This window comes from Myripristis murdjan, chromosome 5, assembly GCF_902150065.1.
Source record: "Myripristis murdjan chromosome 5, fMyrMur1.1, whole genome shotgun sequence".
Classification (NCBI taxonomy): domain Eukaryota; kingdom Metazoa; phylum Chordata; class Actinopteri; order Holocentriformes; family Holocentridae; genus Myripristis; species Myripristis murdjan.
Genome location: NC_043984.1, coordinates 1,692,394 through 1,711,260, shown reverse-complemented (window position 1 = coordinate 1,711,260; position 18,867 = coordinate 1,692,394). Strand labels below are relative to the sequence as shown.

Genomic DNA, 18,867 nt, shown 5'->3' with positions numbered 1-18,867 from the left:
AAAATACGGAGCGGGAGGAGTGTAATATTGTGAGAGAAAAACTCAGAATTCCACGATTCATAGATTTACAAGAAAAAAATAGCATTATTATTATTATTATTATCATGACCAAAACAGTAGTATAAGCAGTAAGAAACGTCGCCCTCAACGTAAGACGTCAGAGCAGGCATGCTGATGTGATTGGCTGAGGCGGGGCAGGCCGGAAGCGCCCTGGCTGCTGGAGCTGTCACAACCCTGTGGTCACAACAACGTTAGCTCCATGGCTGGCGTACTCGTCAGCGACTCTGGAGCGAGCTAAGGTATTAAATATCGCACTGTTTGTCTTTCAGGGGAGAAAATGGCGGTCCAGATACGTTAATTACACTAGTGGGTCGTGGTTAAAGGTGGGAGGTTTCATCATTCATGTGTCCTTTTTACCTTGGAAACTAAAGACATTAGCTAGCTAACCAAGGCTAACTAGCACACAGCAGCTAACCTCCTAACCTAACCTAGCTTTAGCTTAAGAAGCTAGATGTGATATGTCGTGGTAGTGTTTGCCTTTTGCTAGCTCCGTTAACGTTCATGGTTCTTAGTTGCGTAATTGTATATTTTCTAGTAGCCTTGACTACAAGTTGTTAATGTGTGAGTGTGGGAATTGAAGATGTGCACAGTAACGTTAGCTAACAACAAGGTGTACAGAGAGCTTACGGCAGAAACCTCCCAGCCTACTGAACTGGGCTGTTGTGTTTTCAGCCGGTGCGATAGAAAGAAGTTATTTACGGCTGACCAACAGTTAACTAGATGACTCTGCTGTCGTGTAGTGTCGCTTGTCGTATGTAACTAGTTAGCTAGCTTCCATGCAGCTAAGTTGGCTAGATAAAATTTCCCTTGTAACAGTCACGTCAAACTGATAAGGGCAGATGCGCGGACCTGATGTAAAACACGACATGGGGCATTTTACGACTCGTTAGTGTCTAATGGTAAAGACATCCACCAAGCATGATTTTAGTGAATTAATATGTCTGTCATTGTCACTCGCCACTGATAGTGGGAAATGTACCAATAAATGATCAAATAACAGAGGAATCAGCCCTAAAATTTGCACCTTGACTGACATAAGACCTGTTGACGTCTTCCATGTAGTTCCTGCCATATTAACCTCGTCCTGTAATGATGTTCAACAAGCTCTGCATGGCTGCCTACAATCAAGTCAACATTAACTTACCAGATTGTCAACGGAGTTTAGCCTGATACTTTGTCCATACATTAGAGATGAACAGTTATTAGGGATAGATGGCAAGCTAGTAATGCCTACAGCTTAAGTTTTATATATGGAATTGATGAGTGGATGTTCCATAAGTTTCTAGAATTTAACACAGAAATATCAGAAATGATTGTTTTCAGCCCCAAAGCAGGAGATTAAATGTCAGTGCTCACCTGGAATACATGATACTAAAATCAACAAATTAAGTCAGAAATCCTGGTGGTGTTATGGACTCAGACATAAATTTCAACAGCCACAGAACAACACAAAGAAAGTTAGCCAACTGACACCTCAAAAACATAACAAGAATTAAAGGGTTTCTGTCTCAAAACAATACAGAAAAACATTCATGCATTCATCTTCTGTTGGCTTGACTATTGTAGTGGTGTCTTCACATGCCTAAGTTTAAAAAAAAACAACCACACAGCTGCAGCTTGTTCAAACTGCTACAAATAAAACTTGCCTTGCAAGTTGAAATGGTTAACACCAATATTGAAGGAAGACATATTAAGAAGAAGCCTTAGTTTTTTTTTGAAGTTCTAATAAATATGTATGGTTTCTGCACAGGTTACACCATGCTCAGCAACAGCGGTTGAAGAACAAGAAAGTTATTTTTGACTGAGAAGAGTTGAGCCATTGTCACTATTGGCGTTATGGGTACAACAATGAGCGAGCCATGTATCTACGACAAGTTGTCTGAGAGCATCGACATCCTCCGCCAGTCAGGCTATCGCTATGGCATGTCAGAGAGGGAGATCGAGAAATTCATCAAGCAGGTCCTGGAGACCAACGAGCCCAGGAGAGACCCTCCCCAGTTCCCCATCCTGAGAGCTACCATCAAGGTCAGGACTGGAAACACTGCAAAAATATCCTACTCAAATAGACAGGCTTTACTTGGCTGAAATGTCATTTAAGTCAGCTCTGGTCTGCCTTGTAACTAGTTGAAGGGAAATGCCACCAGTTTTCAGTAGTAAATTATACCTCTTTTTTACTAACAGGGAATACTGTAATCATAGGCCAAATTTGTGACTCTAATGTTTCCCTAGGATTTTTTTTTTCCAGCAGCATGTCTTGGTCCATGTGCTTGTCATCTTCTACCGAGATTACTGCAACACCCTTCTGGCTGGCTGATGGCTTGTTTTTTTTATCCAACAAGTTAGTAAATGATAGATGGATGGTTGATCCACTCACCTGCTTTGTATTTTTGTAAACACCTGATAATGACCTCACCTTGTTTGAATCCAATAGTACCCAGACTTTGTTACATGATGTGAACAACAGAAGCAAAATCAGAGTATGGCTGTACCAGGCTCGACACCCCTCCCCACAAACAAAAATATGGATATTTTTTCAATTCCCATTATATGCTTAACATTTAGTTTTGATTTTTCAACAAGGCTTACACTGGTACCTTTCTCACATACAGAGTAGCAGAGAATTTTAATAATTTGTTGCAGGTCTTAGATCCCAGCTCTCATTGACTTTTCATTGGACTGAGAGGGGAGTGTGTCAAATTAGTATCCAGGCTGTGTGTGCTACTCATATAACCTGACCCAAACTTCAGTTCTGGCCTCAGCACTTAGCAACTTTGTGCTATGATCACAGTATTCTCTGAGGTATAGACAAAGACATACTTTACTATTGGAAAATGGGTGGCACTACCCCTTTAATTTCAATAACATGTCAGCTCTTAGAACAGGTTCACAGTGCTTGTTGCCGCCATGCATGGTGTATTTTGATGGTAGCATATTTTGGTAATAACAGACAAATCTACTCTAAAGGTTGATTTTGGTATATTAGATGTATGCTGAATAGAGAGGTAACCTTATGATTCATGAAAGGTCTTCTGTAATGTCCTTCAAGGGGATGTTTTCTTCACACTGGAAAAAATGGTGTAGTACATATTAAGACTAGCCACTTAACAAACATGTTAGCCCCAAGCCTTCCTATTCCAAAACCTCTATTACACAAATCTATAAACCTATTAGCCTCTCAAAGTAGAAGCATACATGCAAAGCTTGTTAATATCCTTGTTTTATTTTGCAGTTTGTGGTGGCAGTGGGCTTTCTGCTAGTGGTAGTGCTGGCCTTCACCTACCCCCAGAGCACCCCTCAGCTGGGTCTGGTCAACCTGGGCTGTTACAACTGGTCCTCACCCCTCAGCCATGTCCGCCTGCTCTCCCTGCCAATTGCTAAGAAGTACAACCTACAAGGTTGAAAGCATTCTCTTACACACACACACACACACACACACACACACACACAAATGCGAGTAGCATGTTTTGCCAGTCAAAAGGCACCATAATGAGAGCCTCACAGCTAGTGTACTACTCTAGAATGAATTAAGTAGATACAGACTGGAAAACAATACGGTTTTGAGTGGCGACACTGCTGAAAAATTGTTTTGAAGGATGCACAATAACACAGCTTGGTTTAGCTTTCACTTTCAGTGTTCTTCTCAGTCCCCATGTTTCCAAAATGGTGGAGCCTATTTCTGCCATAGCGAGCCGCTGTATCACCCTGTGGGTTGAGTAGGGGACTGGAGCACCACTGCATGTTGACAAAGTGGCTGTACTGCAGTAGAAAATAGACCCAGTAGCAACTGTAGAATCCTTTGATTCTACTCATTCCATTTCTGTGGGACCAACTAGCAGCCATCTTTGGGGAACCAGTTGAATAACTTTGACATTCCACTGTGTCAAAACGTTTTTCACTTTTTTTCCTAGAAAAAAAGCAATTGTGTTATTTTTTAGAAGTCTTAGAGTGCAATTCTTAAAGCGCTTATTGTTCAGCAGCTTAGTCTGGATCTGCAGTTCTCTGGCTGACCTGTACAAACTCTTCTGCTGACACAACAACATAGGTCAATGTGTACAACTGTTGCTTTGGCAAGGGGAACTCTGCAAATACAGCAACTTGCCATGAACTTAAATCCCATGCCAATTTTACTTAATTCTGTCTGTGGTTCCAAAACTGAGTCTTTTGTCCCCAAAGATAGAAATACTGGTAGGCAGTGGATGGGTTAAAGTGAAGGTAAGGGTCTGAAGACACAACAAGGAACTTTCATTTTATGTTGATTTTGGCAGCCCCTGTTGAAAAAAAAGGTAGTGTTTCCTTGAATGAGGACTGCATTTCCCATGTGCACCCCCACCTCCTGTCGCAAAGATCTTGTTTTGAAAGTAAGTGAAAGAGAGGCATCAACATAACCTGAGAAGAGACACTTCTGTCTACATCCCTGATCATGGCAGACCACAGCAAACACTCCAAAGTTTGGCTTAGCCTCACTAAAAAAGATAACGATGCTGCAAAGTCAAACAACCTCAGTAAGGATATTTTGTGCAAGAGAGGAAGCATAAAAAAAAACACCTAACATTTTTGGTGGCTAGTTAGCTCTGAGGCTAGTGCAGTGCTAGCCAAGCAGCTACCAGGATGACAGCAGGGTCTGGACGGTGGGCAGAAGAGTCAGATATGGTAGTAGTCTGGTAGTTAAAACGGGCTGCTGACCTGCGTACCATAAATCGTTTCATCTGATTACGACCCGGTGACAGGCATTTAGAATAACAAAATAGAAATAGCTAGTCCTCTCACAGAAGGCCTCATTTCTATATGTACGTTCATGTACAGGCATTACCATTAAATTGAGACATCAATCAAACACCTTGTAGTTGCTTTAAAAAACGGTAAATCATGGCCTTCATGTTAGAAATTAAAGTTTTCCCCAAGTAAGTAAAAGTTATTGTACTATGTCTTTAATGTTATGTTGATGTTTTATATTGTAGCTAATGTCTGTGTCTATTAATGCCTCTATTGACAATATTTTAATTTTTAATTTTTGATTTTAACAACAGCAGTTCTGAGTCCAAGACAGAATAATAAGGTTTCTTACTTTATCAGCCTTTACCTGAGATTCACCCTATTTGACCAAATTAATATCTGGTGTTAGTGTTGTCACTTGTAAGTCCAAAGTGAAGTCAAATCCAAACTGAACAGTGAAATCCAGATAAACTGGACTAAGCATCACTAGATCTTTTGCCTCTCACTTTTGTTCCTAACACAGTACGTTGTAGTTGCTGGATATTTTCATCCCTTTTTTTTTATTATTATTATTTTTTAGTGTCATGTTTCACTTGCAGGGCTGATAGGAACTTTGGCTCATTGGTTGTTAATGTCAGATCCCTCCCTGTCCTGCAGGTTTTCATGAATGGTGGAGTGCAGGGTCTCTTCGACAGAGCCTAGTCAACTGTTCAGGCTGTGCAGAGATCTCCTCTGTGCTGGAAGTTCCAGAGAACCTCAGAGAGACTGTAGCCCTGCGTAGAGGACCCCAACTCGTACTACTTAAGGTAAGACTGAGCACAGCCCTGCTACAACGAGGGAACAAATGACACATAATCAAATATATAAAAGTGCCTTATTGAGGGAATTTGTAGATGTGCACCAATAGTATTTGTACTGTCGGGATTGGCAGTTGACTTTTCACAGTATGCCTACTGTAATGACATACACTCTGACACAATATGAAACAATTCTGAAAAACGTTTCTACATGGTGCCTTAATTTACAATCATACAAATGACTGTAAATTAAGTAGTAGTTGGACTGGTGTTCCCGTCAGTTACCACAAACGTGGTAGTTCATTGGTAAAACAACAGGACATTCATGCAGATTTTCCTCACAAAAATCTCAAGAATCATGAAGACACATGTTAACAAGGATACAAGGATACAAGGAAGTTTATTGGTCATTATATAACAGGTTGTATTATGAAATTAAAATGTGGTTCCCTCTTGATTGATTAATTGATTGTATAAAAAATAAAATTATTAAACATGGAGCAGTGCAGATGGTGCATTTAGTAGTCTCACAGCCTGAGGGAAGAAGCTGCTCTGTAGTCTGGTGGTACAGCAGCGAATACTTCTGTATCTTTTTCCTGACGGCAGCAGGGTGAACAGGCTGTGGCTGGGGTGGGTGTTGTCTTTTAGGATCCTTTTGGCTCTGCGCAGGCACCTCACGTCCCCGATATCACTGATGCTTGGTAGATGAGTACCAATGATGTTTTGGGCAGTTTTAATCACTCGTTGCAGAGTCTTCCTGTCCTGGGCCGTGCACATCCCATGCCAGTTTGTGATGTTTCCAGTCAGGATGCTTTCAATCGCTCCTTTGTAGAAGTTGACAAGAACTTGGCGTGGGAATTTTGCTTTCTTAAGTTTCCTTAAGAAATACAGCCGTTTCTGAGCTTTTTTAACAAGGGCAGAGATATGTGAAGTCCATGACAGGTTCTCTGTTATGTTGATTCCCAGGAACTTAAAACTGCTCACTTGCCCCACCTCAGCTCCATTGATGTAGACAGGGTTGTGTGTCTTTGCCTCCTTTTTTCTAAAATCAACTATCAGCTCTTTGGTTTTGCTGACGTTGAGCAGTAGGTTATTTTCTGTGCACCATTTTGCAAGATGGTTGATTTCCTCCCGATATGAAAACTCATCATTGTTGGAAATCCGGCCGATGATGGTAGTGTCATCCACAAACTTCACAATAGAGTTCTCTCCATGTCGGGGGTTGCAGTCGTGGGTGTACAGCGTGAACAGGAGGGGGCTGAGCACACAGCCCTGGGGGGCTCCGGTGTTGAGCACTAGAGTGGAGGAGGAGAGACTGCCAATCCAAACTGACTGGGGTCTGTTTGTGAGGAAGTCCAGTATCCAGTTGCAGGAGTGGTACTGATGCCCAGAGTGTTCAGTTTTCCAATCAGCTTCATGGGGCTCTACAGTCCTGTAGAGCTGCTGTAGCTAACAAGCTAACAGTGTTACCAATATGCTCATGAACTTTCGCCATTGTAGTTGCTGCTTTCTCATACCATGTCATATGGTTTGTTTGTCTTATTGGACAAGTTGATGGTAGACAAATTGTTGATCCAATCACCTGCTTCATATGTACCCATTAACAAAATACACACACTATTGGAATAACTTTTTCAAATGTCTTGTTGATAGATAATGTATTCAGTAACATGGACATGCTAATAATGAGAGCAGTGAACAAGATAACTTGTATCAGAGTTTGGGCAACCAATTATTGTATGCATAATGCTTGCCATACATCTTTATTTCCAAATGAAATTAAACAATGCTGCATGAATCAGATCAAATGGTTGCACTGGTGTTTGTAGGCCTTATCACCCATTCCAGCTTACCTCTACACTGCTCCTTTTCCCTTGTTTGGTCCTATCGGTCTTTTCAGGGTGGGGAGTCTCTGAGCGTCCAGCGGCAGCAGCTAGAGGAGCTCTACTCGGGTCACTCAGGCTCCATGTCCATTCTGCTTGAGGAGGATGACGGTCTGCAGAACCACAACCAAGGCCTTCCTCAAGGACCTGCCAACTTTACTCTGCTCTGGTACACATCCACCATGTTCTGAAGTTATTGAAAAACTGCCATAGGTGGAGGTTATTTTCTTATCCTATGCCTTTTTGAACAGGATTAAGTTTACTTTAATAGCCCAAAAAGAAAACTGCATCTGCAAACCTTCGACCGTTAAAAGTCCCAGAATTTTGTGTTGTTTGTTTTTAGGAGGTTTAGCTCTGGAACTAGGGAAAAGGTGTTGCGGTGGCTATTCCCCAAGGCAGAACTCTGCCCCCTGCTGGACAGTGCTGGGACAACGCTGCAGCGTTGTCTGGTCACCCACAGCACAAACTCACAGAGCAAGGTGAGTTCAGCTGCATTTTTTGTTATTTCAAAATGCATTTTTGCGGTGGCCTGTTGGGTTCAGCTGGTGTAGTGCAAACACAGTTGAGGCCTTGTGGCAGCAAGTCATGATTACAGTCAACAGAGTAGTTCTAGTTTACTACACTTAAATGACAATAGGTTTTTGACTGGGCTTTCCTTCATAATACCTAAGCTCTATATAAAATGCATGGTAGACTTGCACTTGAAATAAGATTCTGTGATGATTTCCTTGGTGAGTCCATGAGGAGGATGAAGATGATGATTTACATTTTACATGTTATTTGCCAGTTTGAAGTCCCCCACATTTTACTTTACAACAAACCATTCTGCAAATCATACAGGGGTCAGTCCCTCAACTTTTTTTTTTTTTTTTTTTTCCCAGTTAAAACACCCACCACACACTATAATAGCTGTGGCTACGGCTTTTTCTGCTTCTGTGGCAAACAAAGTCATTGCCATTCATATATGACAGAACCGATAACTGGCTGTGTAAAGGAAGTATTGCCCTGGGGACTACTTTCCACTGTTTCAGTCCGCCCAATTTCCAGTCATCAAAACACAACAGTACTGTTGCTTTGAGGAAAACTAATGTGGACGACTTTATTACAATGATGGGATACTGGTGTGAAGAAGGTTTGAAGTTTATGGAAGTTCATTTTCATATCATGGTGGAATGAATTGAAACCAATAGATGGATAAAAGGCAGGAAAAATGATATGGGAGTTCTTTGGGAAAAGATTAGCAGAAAAGTGAAATAAAGACATTTTGTGGATATGCAACTAAACATGTAAAAATCATAAATAAAAAGCTAAAATATTGGGATGTCTCAGGGCGTTGGAGTGCAGGGCTGGCTGGTGGTAGGAGAGGGACTGCCAACAGTTCGAGTGCTGCCAGTTCAACGCTGTCAGAAACACTGCAGCTCCTTCAACCTCTGGCTGGGACCTGGAGACATGGGTAAGAACCTCTCCACTTGATTCTTTCTTAAAAATACACTTTGATTATGTCCACATGCAACTGACACACCGGCAGTTTGTCAAAACTGAAGTGTACTTATTTGCTAGTGTGTGTTTTTCCAATATTTTATGGTTGAATCTGTTGAAAGCCAATATTTTCGTTAGTATTATGTACCTTTTAAAGGGACAGTTCACCCACTTAGAAAAATGTTATAATTTCTCCCTTCCGTATTAGGACAGTAGTGGTACTATCTTCCTCTCATTGTCACTGAGTGCTAGATACTGGCTGGATGCTCCAAATGCTAACTGTTAGCCTCCTGCCACTGAGCTGGACTCCCCGGTAAAAAAAAAAAAAAAAAAATAACCACTTTACTCCACTTCAGGAAGGTTTAACACAGGGGTGGGCAATCATGTGCCATGGAGGGCCGAGAGGCTGCAGGTTTTCTTTCCAACCAAAAACTCCACCAGGTGATTTCACTGATTACCTCACCTTCAAGCAGAGAGGAGGGACTAATCAGTGAAATCACCTGGTGGAGTTTTTGGTTGGAAAGAAAACCTGCAGCCTCTCGGCCCTCCATGGCACATGATTGCCCACCCCTGGTTTAACATCACTTAATAAGTGTTGTTCTCTGAAATAAAATTCATATTACTCAGTGCTTACGGACAGTAGTTGCTCAAATTATTGTTGACAATGCAACAATGCACCAGAGGAGCAATAGTCACCACAGAGATTGCTTGTGTTTGTTTTCGTCATTGAACACATGTACAAATGATGCAGGACAATAAAAAACAACCTTCTCCAGACTACTAAAAGACAACTGGCAAGTAATGTTGTAGCTAGCTTCTTCTTTTCCTCTGCTCCCCTGTATAATAAATAAATATAGCATAAGACATAGTAACATAGTAATAAGACTTTATTTATATAGCGCTTTTATTAACAAAGTGCTACAGAAAGAAAAAAAAGAATTTAAAAACTGCAAAGTGCAATAATAAAATACAGCATCATACCAAGATTCATAAAAGTTTTTTGATAAAGGAATGTTTTGTGTGATAAGCACACTGAAGATGTTGCTTATCACACACATTTCAGGCTTTTCAGGCACCTGCCAGCCACCAACACAGACAACTAAAACTGCATAAGAAAATAGTTCCACTGTTGTTGTAGTTGTTGTTGTTTAAGCCATTTCAGGTTGTAACAATTCTGCCATACACCATCAAAATCAAACTTTGTCTATTAAACAAATTGAGCGGTTTATGGCAGTTATTTAAGAATGTTAAGTTGACACTTAATTTGCAAAAAAAATTGGATTTATTCAGTGTTTTCCACAGAATTTTACTGTTGTAAGGCTGGAAAAGCTTCTGAGTCACAGTACTAAGGCACATGCACTAGAATTAAGCATTATTACACGAGAGGGTGACTTCAGCGATGCTAACGGAACTCACCACAAGCGCGTCATTCCTGGCCGCATCACTGGCATGATAATAATGTTTTGTTTGTTTTAATAATGTTTTAATAATTATACAACTATTACCAACAAAATAAAATGTATAATCAAAATGTATTCATATTGTGGGCATTTCGCTCTCAAAATATCAAAGTTTTTTGCTAGTATTCTCTCCGTTTCAGCGGAAAACATGAGATCTGTCGTTAACTAGTCCTTGTCAGCCAGCCAACATGGGCTTATCATGTTTTCTAGACATCATGATTCCCCAAAACTGAATAAATACCAAACATAGCAACACAAAACTGCTTTGCTAGCTCAATCATGTTGTAACTAGCCATGGAAACCCAAACACAGACTCGGGCAATAAGATATAGGCGGAGTAATATTTTCAGTGATGAGATATTTTTCATTTGAGCACGGCTAGCTGTGCTGTCATGCTCATTTGAGCACATTCTATACGTCTGATTGACCAATCAGAATGCTCAGTCGGATCTATGTGTTGTATAATTCTTCAATAAAACCTAATACACATTGCACACGTAACTTAGCACCTTTAGCAGTATGCAGCCATTGGTGATTTGTTTCAACACACAGGTATGATTTAACCGTCTGACATTTTTCCCTCTGACCTGTCTGTAGTGTATGCTGATCCCCGCTACTGGCAAATGGAGCTGTTCCCTGGAAGAGGACAGAATATCTTTTGTGATGGATCGGCCTTTTAATGTAGAAGTGGTGTAACATGTAAAGAGGGAGAGAGTGAAGGACTTGACAGCCAGGACTCAATGTTGAGATTCCTCCCTTATGTGCACTACTGCTGATTGACTAAGAATGTACCATTTCCTCTCAAGGCATGTTACGATTGGAGCTCATTGGCCCTCTTGGACTGGACACCAAATATGAGCCTCTGTAGAAAGTCTTCTTCTTCTGCACATGCTGTGTCTGTGCCCCAGTGCGGTAACACGGAATTACTGGTCTGTTCCTTTCTAATCCTTTCTTGTCTAAGCCCTCAATATCCTGCAGCCTTCACTGATAGCAGTGAAGATACATGTAAGCAAGAGATTGTAGAAGACATGAAGACATGATTGTCTAACATTTTGGTACATGTACATCAGTTTGGAGATAGTCCAGAGCAGGGCCTTGTCCAATGAGAAGAGCTTGGATGGACTACACAAATGACTTATGGGTAAGGGATCTTCAGTATATTTTAAGAGTTAAAAGCAGAGCTCAGAAATGACATTGTGATATTGTCTTCATGTATCAGGTTACAGCTGTAATGTTAGTCACAATGTACATGATTAAGAGTATTTGCTGATGTTATCATCTCTAAAAGCAGTGAGATTTTCTGTCCGTTTAAAGGACCATACCAGTGATTTTGCATGTTTAGCATGATATCTACAAAATTTCAATACTTCACAATTTGGTTATAGTCCTATTTTAGGACTCCAGTATCATTTTTTCCAGTCCCTGGTTTCCATTCTTTCCACTGTGATATGAAAATGAACTTTGATAGACTTCAAACTTTCTTCACAGCAGTATCCCATCACCATATTTAAGTCCCCCACATTAGTTTTACTGAAAGCAGCAGCACTCTTGTATTTTGATGACTTGAAATTGGGCGGAGTGAAATGCTCCCTCCACCAGAGAGTAGGGTTAGGGTTAGACATTAAACATTTACTTTCCACAGCCAGTTATCAGCTGTGTGGTTTATGAATGACTTTGTTAGCTGCAGAAGCAGAGCATTATATGGTGGCTGTTTCAACCAAAACTTTGCATTTTTGTTCTATGTTGTTAAAACTTTAGCATGCCCACATGATTTGTAAAATGGTTTGTTGTGGAATAAAATGTGGCTTAATTATAGTTAACAGGCTAAACATTCAAAAATACTGGTGTGGTCCATTAAGCTGTTATTTGTGATAGTGCCATAGATGAAAGGGGATCTCTTATCAGTTTATTACGGAATGTTTGTTTTTTTTTTTTTGCTAAATTCCCCGCTGATCTGATTATGCCTTTGTTCATTTTCATACTTGATTACTTTTCATGATGTCACTGCTTTGCTGTTATCCATTTGTCTGCAAAAGCACTTTGATTAGCCAGTCTTTGTAAATCAAGCGAATGACCAGTTATTTGAACTTTTCTGTCTTGTGACGTTAATCAGTTCTTGCCAATTAATAATTTCACCTCGTTGATACTTTTACAAGTTCCAGCATTAAGGACAAATAATTGTATAGTTAATTCGCATCTTTTTGCCATTAATGTAGATTGTCATGTCACATTCAATCAGTATGTATTCATGCATTTTCTGATTAATTGTACTGACTTTGACAATGCTGATTTCTTTTATATTTGTAATTTTTATTTATTGTATTGGATGTACATATGGTGAAGTGTTGTGTTGCTATAATGAGAATATGTTTGATTTTTACCTGTGATTACCAGTGACTTGTTGGCCTGTTTGTGCTGGATTTCTGCTGAAAATCAGACATGTCTTAACTCACAGATCACTCTTACCTTGTGATTCAGTTAAGATGAGATGAAATTCCACAATTTACACATAACTGAATATCAAATGTTGGAAATGTGATGGTCAGCCAAATGTTTGCTCTCATAGTTTTTCAATCTCAATTTCATTTTTTTTTTAAATCTCAAACAAATAATAATCCACATCACAATGGTATGAGAATACAGCTTTTACACATGTAAGTCATTTTTTCACATTAACAGGATTGGTGGCTCCATTTGGATAGTTGAGAATAACCTGAAGAAGTGTGTTTCCTCACAAAATTGGCAAAGTCACAATTTTGGTGGTAGGCAATGCCCATACAAGAATACAGCTCCAAAATTGGGTAGCATCTGGGAGGCTAAAGCGCAAAAAATACTTTCAGGTAAAGAGTTGACCTGTTATTTCTATGTTGTACTACTTCTAGATGTTAGCAGCTACTCAAATATGACCTACTCAAATAAGGAATAACTGGAGTCAGATTTTGAAAGAGTGAAAATGTTTCATAACAAACAACTTAACAATTATGCTCATTTCCACACATGCATCTCACTATACCTTTTATTTGTTTTCATAGGGAAAAATAAAGTGAATATATTAATATAATAGCACCCCCATGTTAGCACTGACAACTAACTTTTAGTGAAACAAGTGGAGAAAATCTGCCAGTGCCACAAGGTATTCAAGGTAGTCCACAAGACAGAACTTTGGCTACATTGCCTTATAATCAAGGTCTGTTTACAGTAAAGATATAGAAAGGAAGATCTTCAGTGGGAGGCTGGTGGATGTTCAAAGGAAATGCTTGTTGGTAGCCCACATGAAAGCCAAGCTGTTTGTGCAGAAAGCCTTCATCAGCATTACCCAAGAAAAAGAAAAATGCATTTGAAATATCTACACCAAATGTCTGCCTCACTTAAAATTACTGTCATTCAATCAAAATCAGTTGCCATTTTGGAAACATTTTTTATAAAGCCAACATTTCCGTCATACACCAATATACCAATATTGATTTTAGTTCTCGAATTAGTGTGGATCTCCGAGAGTGGCAGAATTTGTTCCTCTTTTTTCATGAAATAAAAAGCAGAAATTATCTTGCCTGATCTGTAGAATCTTTTCATTTATTTAAAATAAAATTGGCTTGGAAGAGTGGAAATTAAAGAAACAAGTTGTTCAAAGTGACTCTGCTGTTTAGACTCTGTGTTACCTTGACAACTGGTTCATTGTTCTTGAAAAAACTTGTTTCCAAATCAATTATTGCATAGCTGCAACATATATATGTACATTTCACAAAGACCATTAACCAATAACAGTGCTTAGTTACAGTGGTTAACGTTTAGACATTCTAAACAAAAGCAGAAACCTGACACTATATTAATAAGGCAGATATACCCTGGTACAAGAGGGCTGCTCTCTGTGATTTTTGCCCCCACTGTTTCCTGTAAGGCAGCACTGCCTCCTGGTGCCTCCAGCACTGCCACTCTCAAGTTCTTCACACCTGCTCCATCTCTTTTTTCAATAGTACAGGCAGCTTGAAAGGTGAAGTCTAAGACAAAAGGCACTAACCCACATTTGTTATTTATCTGTTCCAGCTCCAAATAACGACATGCTTTAATTAGAATCAGCCTAAGTGTTGAATTTGATATTTCTTCTGTGTGTGTGCCCCTGAAGGTGTGAGCCTGAAATGTCAGCAGCCTTCTGCAATGGTAGAATTTAAAAAAGCAGGGAAAAGACATGTCAGTGTATGGTCCTCTGATTGCAGATGATTAGCTGGTGCAAATGTGTTTACTTCCAACAGGATAATGATTAAAAAACTTCCAATGCAAAAAGGCCAAATTTTGAAGCTATATTTTTGACATACCATCTGCAACAATAATATGAATGTAATGAATTTTCCACAACAGCCAGCAGATGGCAGTATAAGGATTTGTCATGGTGTGATTGTAAAAGACTTGGGCTTAAACAAGTTATGCACTTGCACTGTATTACATTTGTTAGTTTTAATAATTGTATAAAAGTGTGAGAGACACAACCAACTAAAATGTTTACTGCTGTATGCAACAACCCTTTAATGCAGGTATTTGTTTTTATTCAAGAGACACACTGGTGTGGTTCTGTATTTTTTGGCAATCTCAATGAGGGTATGAGTCACTCAGCAGGAATTGGGACTCACGTATCAAAATCAAAAGGAAGCCTGCACTCTTAAAAAATGGGTTTGAATGCACATGATTTTTGATATTTAGAGTTGAAATTTCTCAAGCGTTGTTCTAGAGCTGTGAATGTATGCCAGCCATCAAACTAAGAATGACCATAACAGTGATTTTGAATGTTTGGCCCATTTGGTACAATTTATCCATATTTTACAAGTTAACAAACCATTTTGCAAATCATGCAGGGGTACTAAAGATTTCACAGCATAGAATCAAAATCCTTTGATTTTCAAAATTGAAGTCGTCCTTTAACCCGCCTTATAATGTTCTGCTTCTGTGGCTAACAAAGCTGTGGCCATTCACAAACCACAGAACTGATCATTCTCTGTGTAAAGCCGATGTTTCTCCGGGGACTAGCTTCCGGTAGAAAGACCTTTTCACTCTGCCCAATTTCAAGTTGCTGAAATACAAAGTAAACACTTATCCATATGGACTGTCAGACACATTCAACGCCATTCCCATTACCACGGTAACAGCTCTCCAATTGGTAGAACTTGTTTACAGAATTGTGAGTAATGTAGTACCTCTGCATTAGCATCGGGAATAAAGTCGATCTCTTAAAAACAAATTACAGTAAATATTAACTGCAATTACAGTAAATTACAGTTATGACATTGTTATACTATCGTATAACAATGTCATAGCTGATATTAAGTGGACCTTGAATGGTTAATATTTTATGGCCAAGTATCACAGTCACTATGACAAATATGCATGGGAATTTTACTTCCAGAACCCTATGTGTCAGCTCTATTGGAAGCCACGAAATGGCTGGACCAATCAGCATCCTTTGAGGAACTACAGGCGTGACTTAGGTGATGACAGCAGCAAGAACCTACAGTGCACTGAACTGGAAAACAGCAACAACAGGCCATCAACATAGATTTTCCTAACAAAAACTGCAAGATTCATGTGCTGGCATGCTAACAAGCTGCTGGTATGCTAACCAATACACTCGCTCATTTTCACCGTCACAGTTGCTGCTGTTTGTTGAGCTTCAGTGCACTCATACTACGTCATATGGTTTGTTTGTCTGATTGGACGAGGTAGTTAATGATAGACAGAGTCATTTATCCAATCACCTGCTACATCCTTTATAAACATCCCTTGCTGCCATCCCTTTTCCAAATGGTTTGAACCCAAAAGCCCAGACTCTTGTTTTGTGAGGTGAACAACGGAACCTAAATCAGAGTGTGGCTGTAACAGGCTAATTTATACTGGATCAGGCCTCATGCCTATGCTGGCTCCACCATAGATAACTGCAGGCCTATTTAAGAGCTACAGCTCTTACCAAACCAGACAACTATGTTAATGTGTTAATAAAGCTGAGTGGTAATGTAGGATAGAATACTTGAATTAGATACTGGCAGCTTCAATGCCAAAATTTCAGTGTCAGCATTCAATAAACCTTCACAGGTTGAGTCCTAGTTTTTACGAAGACAGAAAACTCACAAAAAACGTATTCTAATTCAGCCTAAAAGACTTGTTTGTTTGATTTTCTCTTCAAAGACCCCCCCTCTCGGATGTTGGTTTTCTTTGCCTAAGTAGTGTCAAGCTTTCAGCCAAGTCCCATCAAATGGAAGCACTATATTCAAGATTGAAAGTAAAGAACCCCCAGAGTTTATTTGTAGGCTTTATTGATGTTTCCCATGTCTTTTAAAGACCAGATCAGCCACCCATAATGAGGAAGTGCCCCTACACCAGTTGCTACCCTGACTGCTCATGAGAGCCCATGGTCAAAGTCCAGCGACTGCCTGCTGATGGGGCTCCGGTCTGGTTCCACCACCTACCATCTTATTGACAGGACTGTAGCACAAACTGGACACTGGAGATGGAAGCATCCAGAACCTCTGGCCCCCATGGGAAGCCCAGTCTAGTTGTCTGCACAGAACTCCAGCATCAAGCCCAATTGTGGACAAGATTATGTAGCATTTCTGATGACCAACAGGCCGTTGCCTTGGTAATGGTTGGTACAAACTGAGGGAAGTGTGTGATCTTAGGCTATATATTTCCTGGGCTTGCTGGGGCTGGCAGGGTAACAAGACTGTGTCAAAGAAGTGCTGTCACAATGCACAGAGGAGAGCCTGAGTATGTGTGCAGTACAAACAAGAAGGCACAAGTACACAAGGATCAATAGAAATACTCTAAAATGCTTCATATCCAAAATGATTACCTGTATTTCATCCTTTGGAAATAATCGGCTTTGTTTAGCAAGAACTTAAAATACCTTCTGTCCTTTTAAAAGTCCCTGAAAGCACTTTGGTGTTGCGTTGGGTTGTCTAGTTCCCTGGGTGTCATGTGAGTCCACATGGTGGTCAAATATCCTCATTACCTCATTAGCTGCTCCCCTGGGATGCTAATCCACAATACTGTATTTCTATCTCTCCATTCATATCCATGGAGCAGCAAAGCAGGACCCAATAACACTTTTAGTGCATAAATGAGTGCAAACAATGTGGATTATTAGTATAAAAACAAGAAGTTCTGGTAACCATTTTTTGTGCAAATCCAATTATTTGTGAAAGTACTATAAAGTCATTTCTTCCTGGAGCAAGTCTATTATGCAGACATTTCCTGCAGATGCTACCTACCAGATCTACTATCCAATTCAAGTAAGATAACAACAAGAAAAGAGCTGTATAATAGCCTCAAAAATGCGCACTGGGGCTTGCTGCTTTTTATATTGGCCCAATCTGCTTTGTTTACATTTGTTTATGTGCTAAAACTGTTAATGTTAACTGTCTTTCCGTGCTGTGGAAGTGAATGGAGACATACAAATACAGTATTCTAGACTGGCAGCTCAGGGGAGCACAGATCTTCTAATGAGGATCTTTCACCACCATGCAAACTCATATCACTTCCATGTAACTCTACACACCCTACCAAAGTTCATTTGTGCTTTAATTTTGTTATAAATGTGTGCAATCAGTCATGGTTAGGAGATGGTAAAAACTGCCATTTGTTTGCCACTAATGCTACCCATAGTCAGAGTTTGTACACTCATAGAGCTATAAGGTCTTTTGTGTGACAATCTTAACCTCATTATAAGAAATCAGAGCAGTTGTTGCTTTTGCAAATCGTGAATTTTCTGTTGGAAAAATATTATTTGTGTGTATTTGCTTAAGCAAAATGCCATGATTTGGGAATACTGCGTCGCCCCGAACAAAAATCTCTCTTTGTTGTGTGAAAGCTAGTGTTTTGGAATCCAAATCTGTCTCAGTAAATCGCCTTCCTGTAGCAGCTTGGGCTAATACAGTGGTGATTTGTAGGAGACTGTGTTGTGGAGCAGCTGTGTCCATCTCAATAATCTAAAGCAGTGGTTTTCTACTGGTCTAGTCTCCAAGCCCACATTCATCCTCAGTCATTAAGTCACAGCCCTTACATAGGTTAACTTAAGAGCCATTCAATTTGATTTTGGTGGATGAAAAGTGCAGTAATCAGCACATAAGTAAGGAGCGATTGTGTTCACAAATCAGACCACACCTTAAATTGGCCAGAAGTGAAAGACTTCAATTTACTGCTTCAAAACCATTCTTTGTATTGCACAAACTTTGCAAAAACCCAACCCAAGCCCTGCCTATATCCAGTGATCTGCTTGCACAGTTTGAAGGCAGTTTGTCATTAAAACTGTGGTGAACCAATATGCAGCATCTGATGAACTACCCATTATGCTATTTTGACATGAGTATGCACAATTCCAGGCTTGTTTTTTGGTTTAATTACACCAATGACAGCTTCAGAGAGTCAAAGAGTCAAAAGAAAGGTCTGCTATTCCCCCACCTGCCTGCATACATAAATACAAACACAATCACA

General features: G+C 39.9%; 1 protein-coding gene across 2 annotated transcripts; it reads left to right on the top strand.

The window, feature by feature from the left end:
* Window positions 1–179: 179 nt before the first annotated feature.
* c5h6orf89 (chromosome 5 C6orf89 homolog) lies at window positions 180–13,942 on the top strand. Of its 2 annotated transcripts, none has more exons than XM_030052263.1 (8): window positions 180–299; window positions 1,811–2,085; window positions 3,290–3,455; window positions 5,431–5,579; window positions 7,471–7,622; window positions 7,797–7,932; window positions 8,783–8,906; window positions 10,990–13,942. In XM_030052263.1, the coding sequence occupies exons 2-8, from the start codon at window positions 1,897–1,899 to the stop codon at window positions 11,070–11,072; spliced, it is 999 nt and encodes a 332-aa protein (XP_029908123.1). In that variant the 5' UTR covers window positions 180–299; window positions 1,811–1,896; the 3' UTR covers window positions 11,073–13,942. The 2 variants fall into 2 exon arrangements, with proteins under 2 accessions (XP_029908123.1, XP_029908124.1); XM_030052264.1 differs by having other exon boundaries at window positions 290–383.
* Window positions 13,943–18,867: the final 4,925 nt, after the last annotated feature.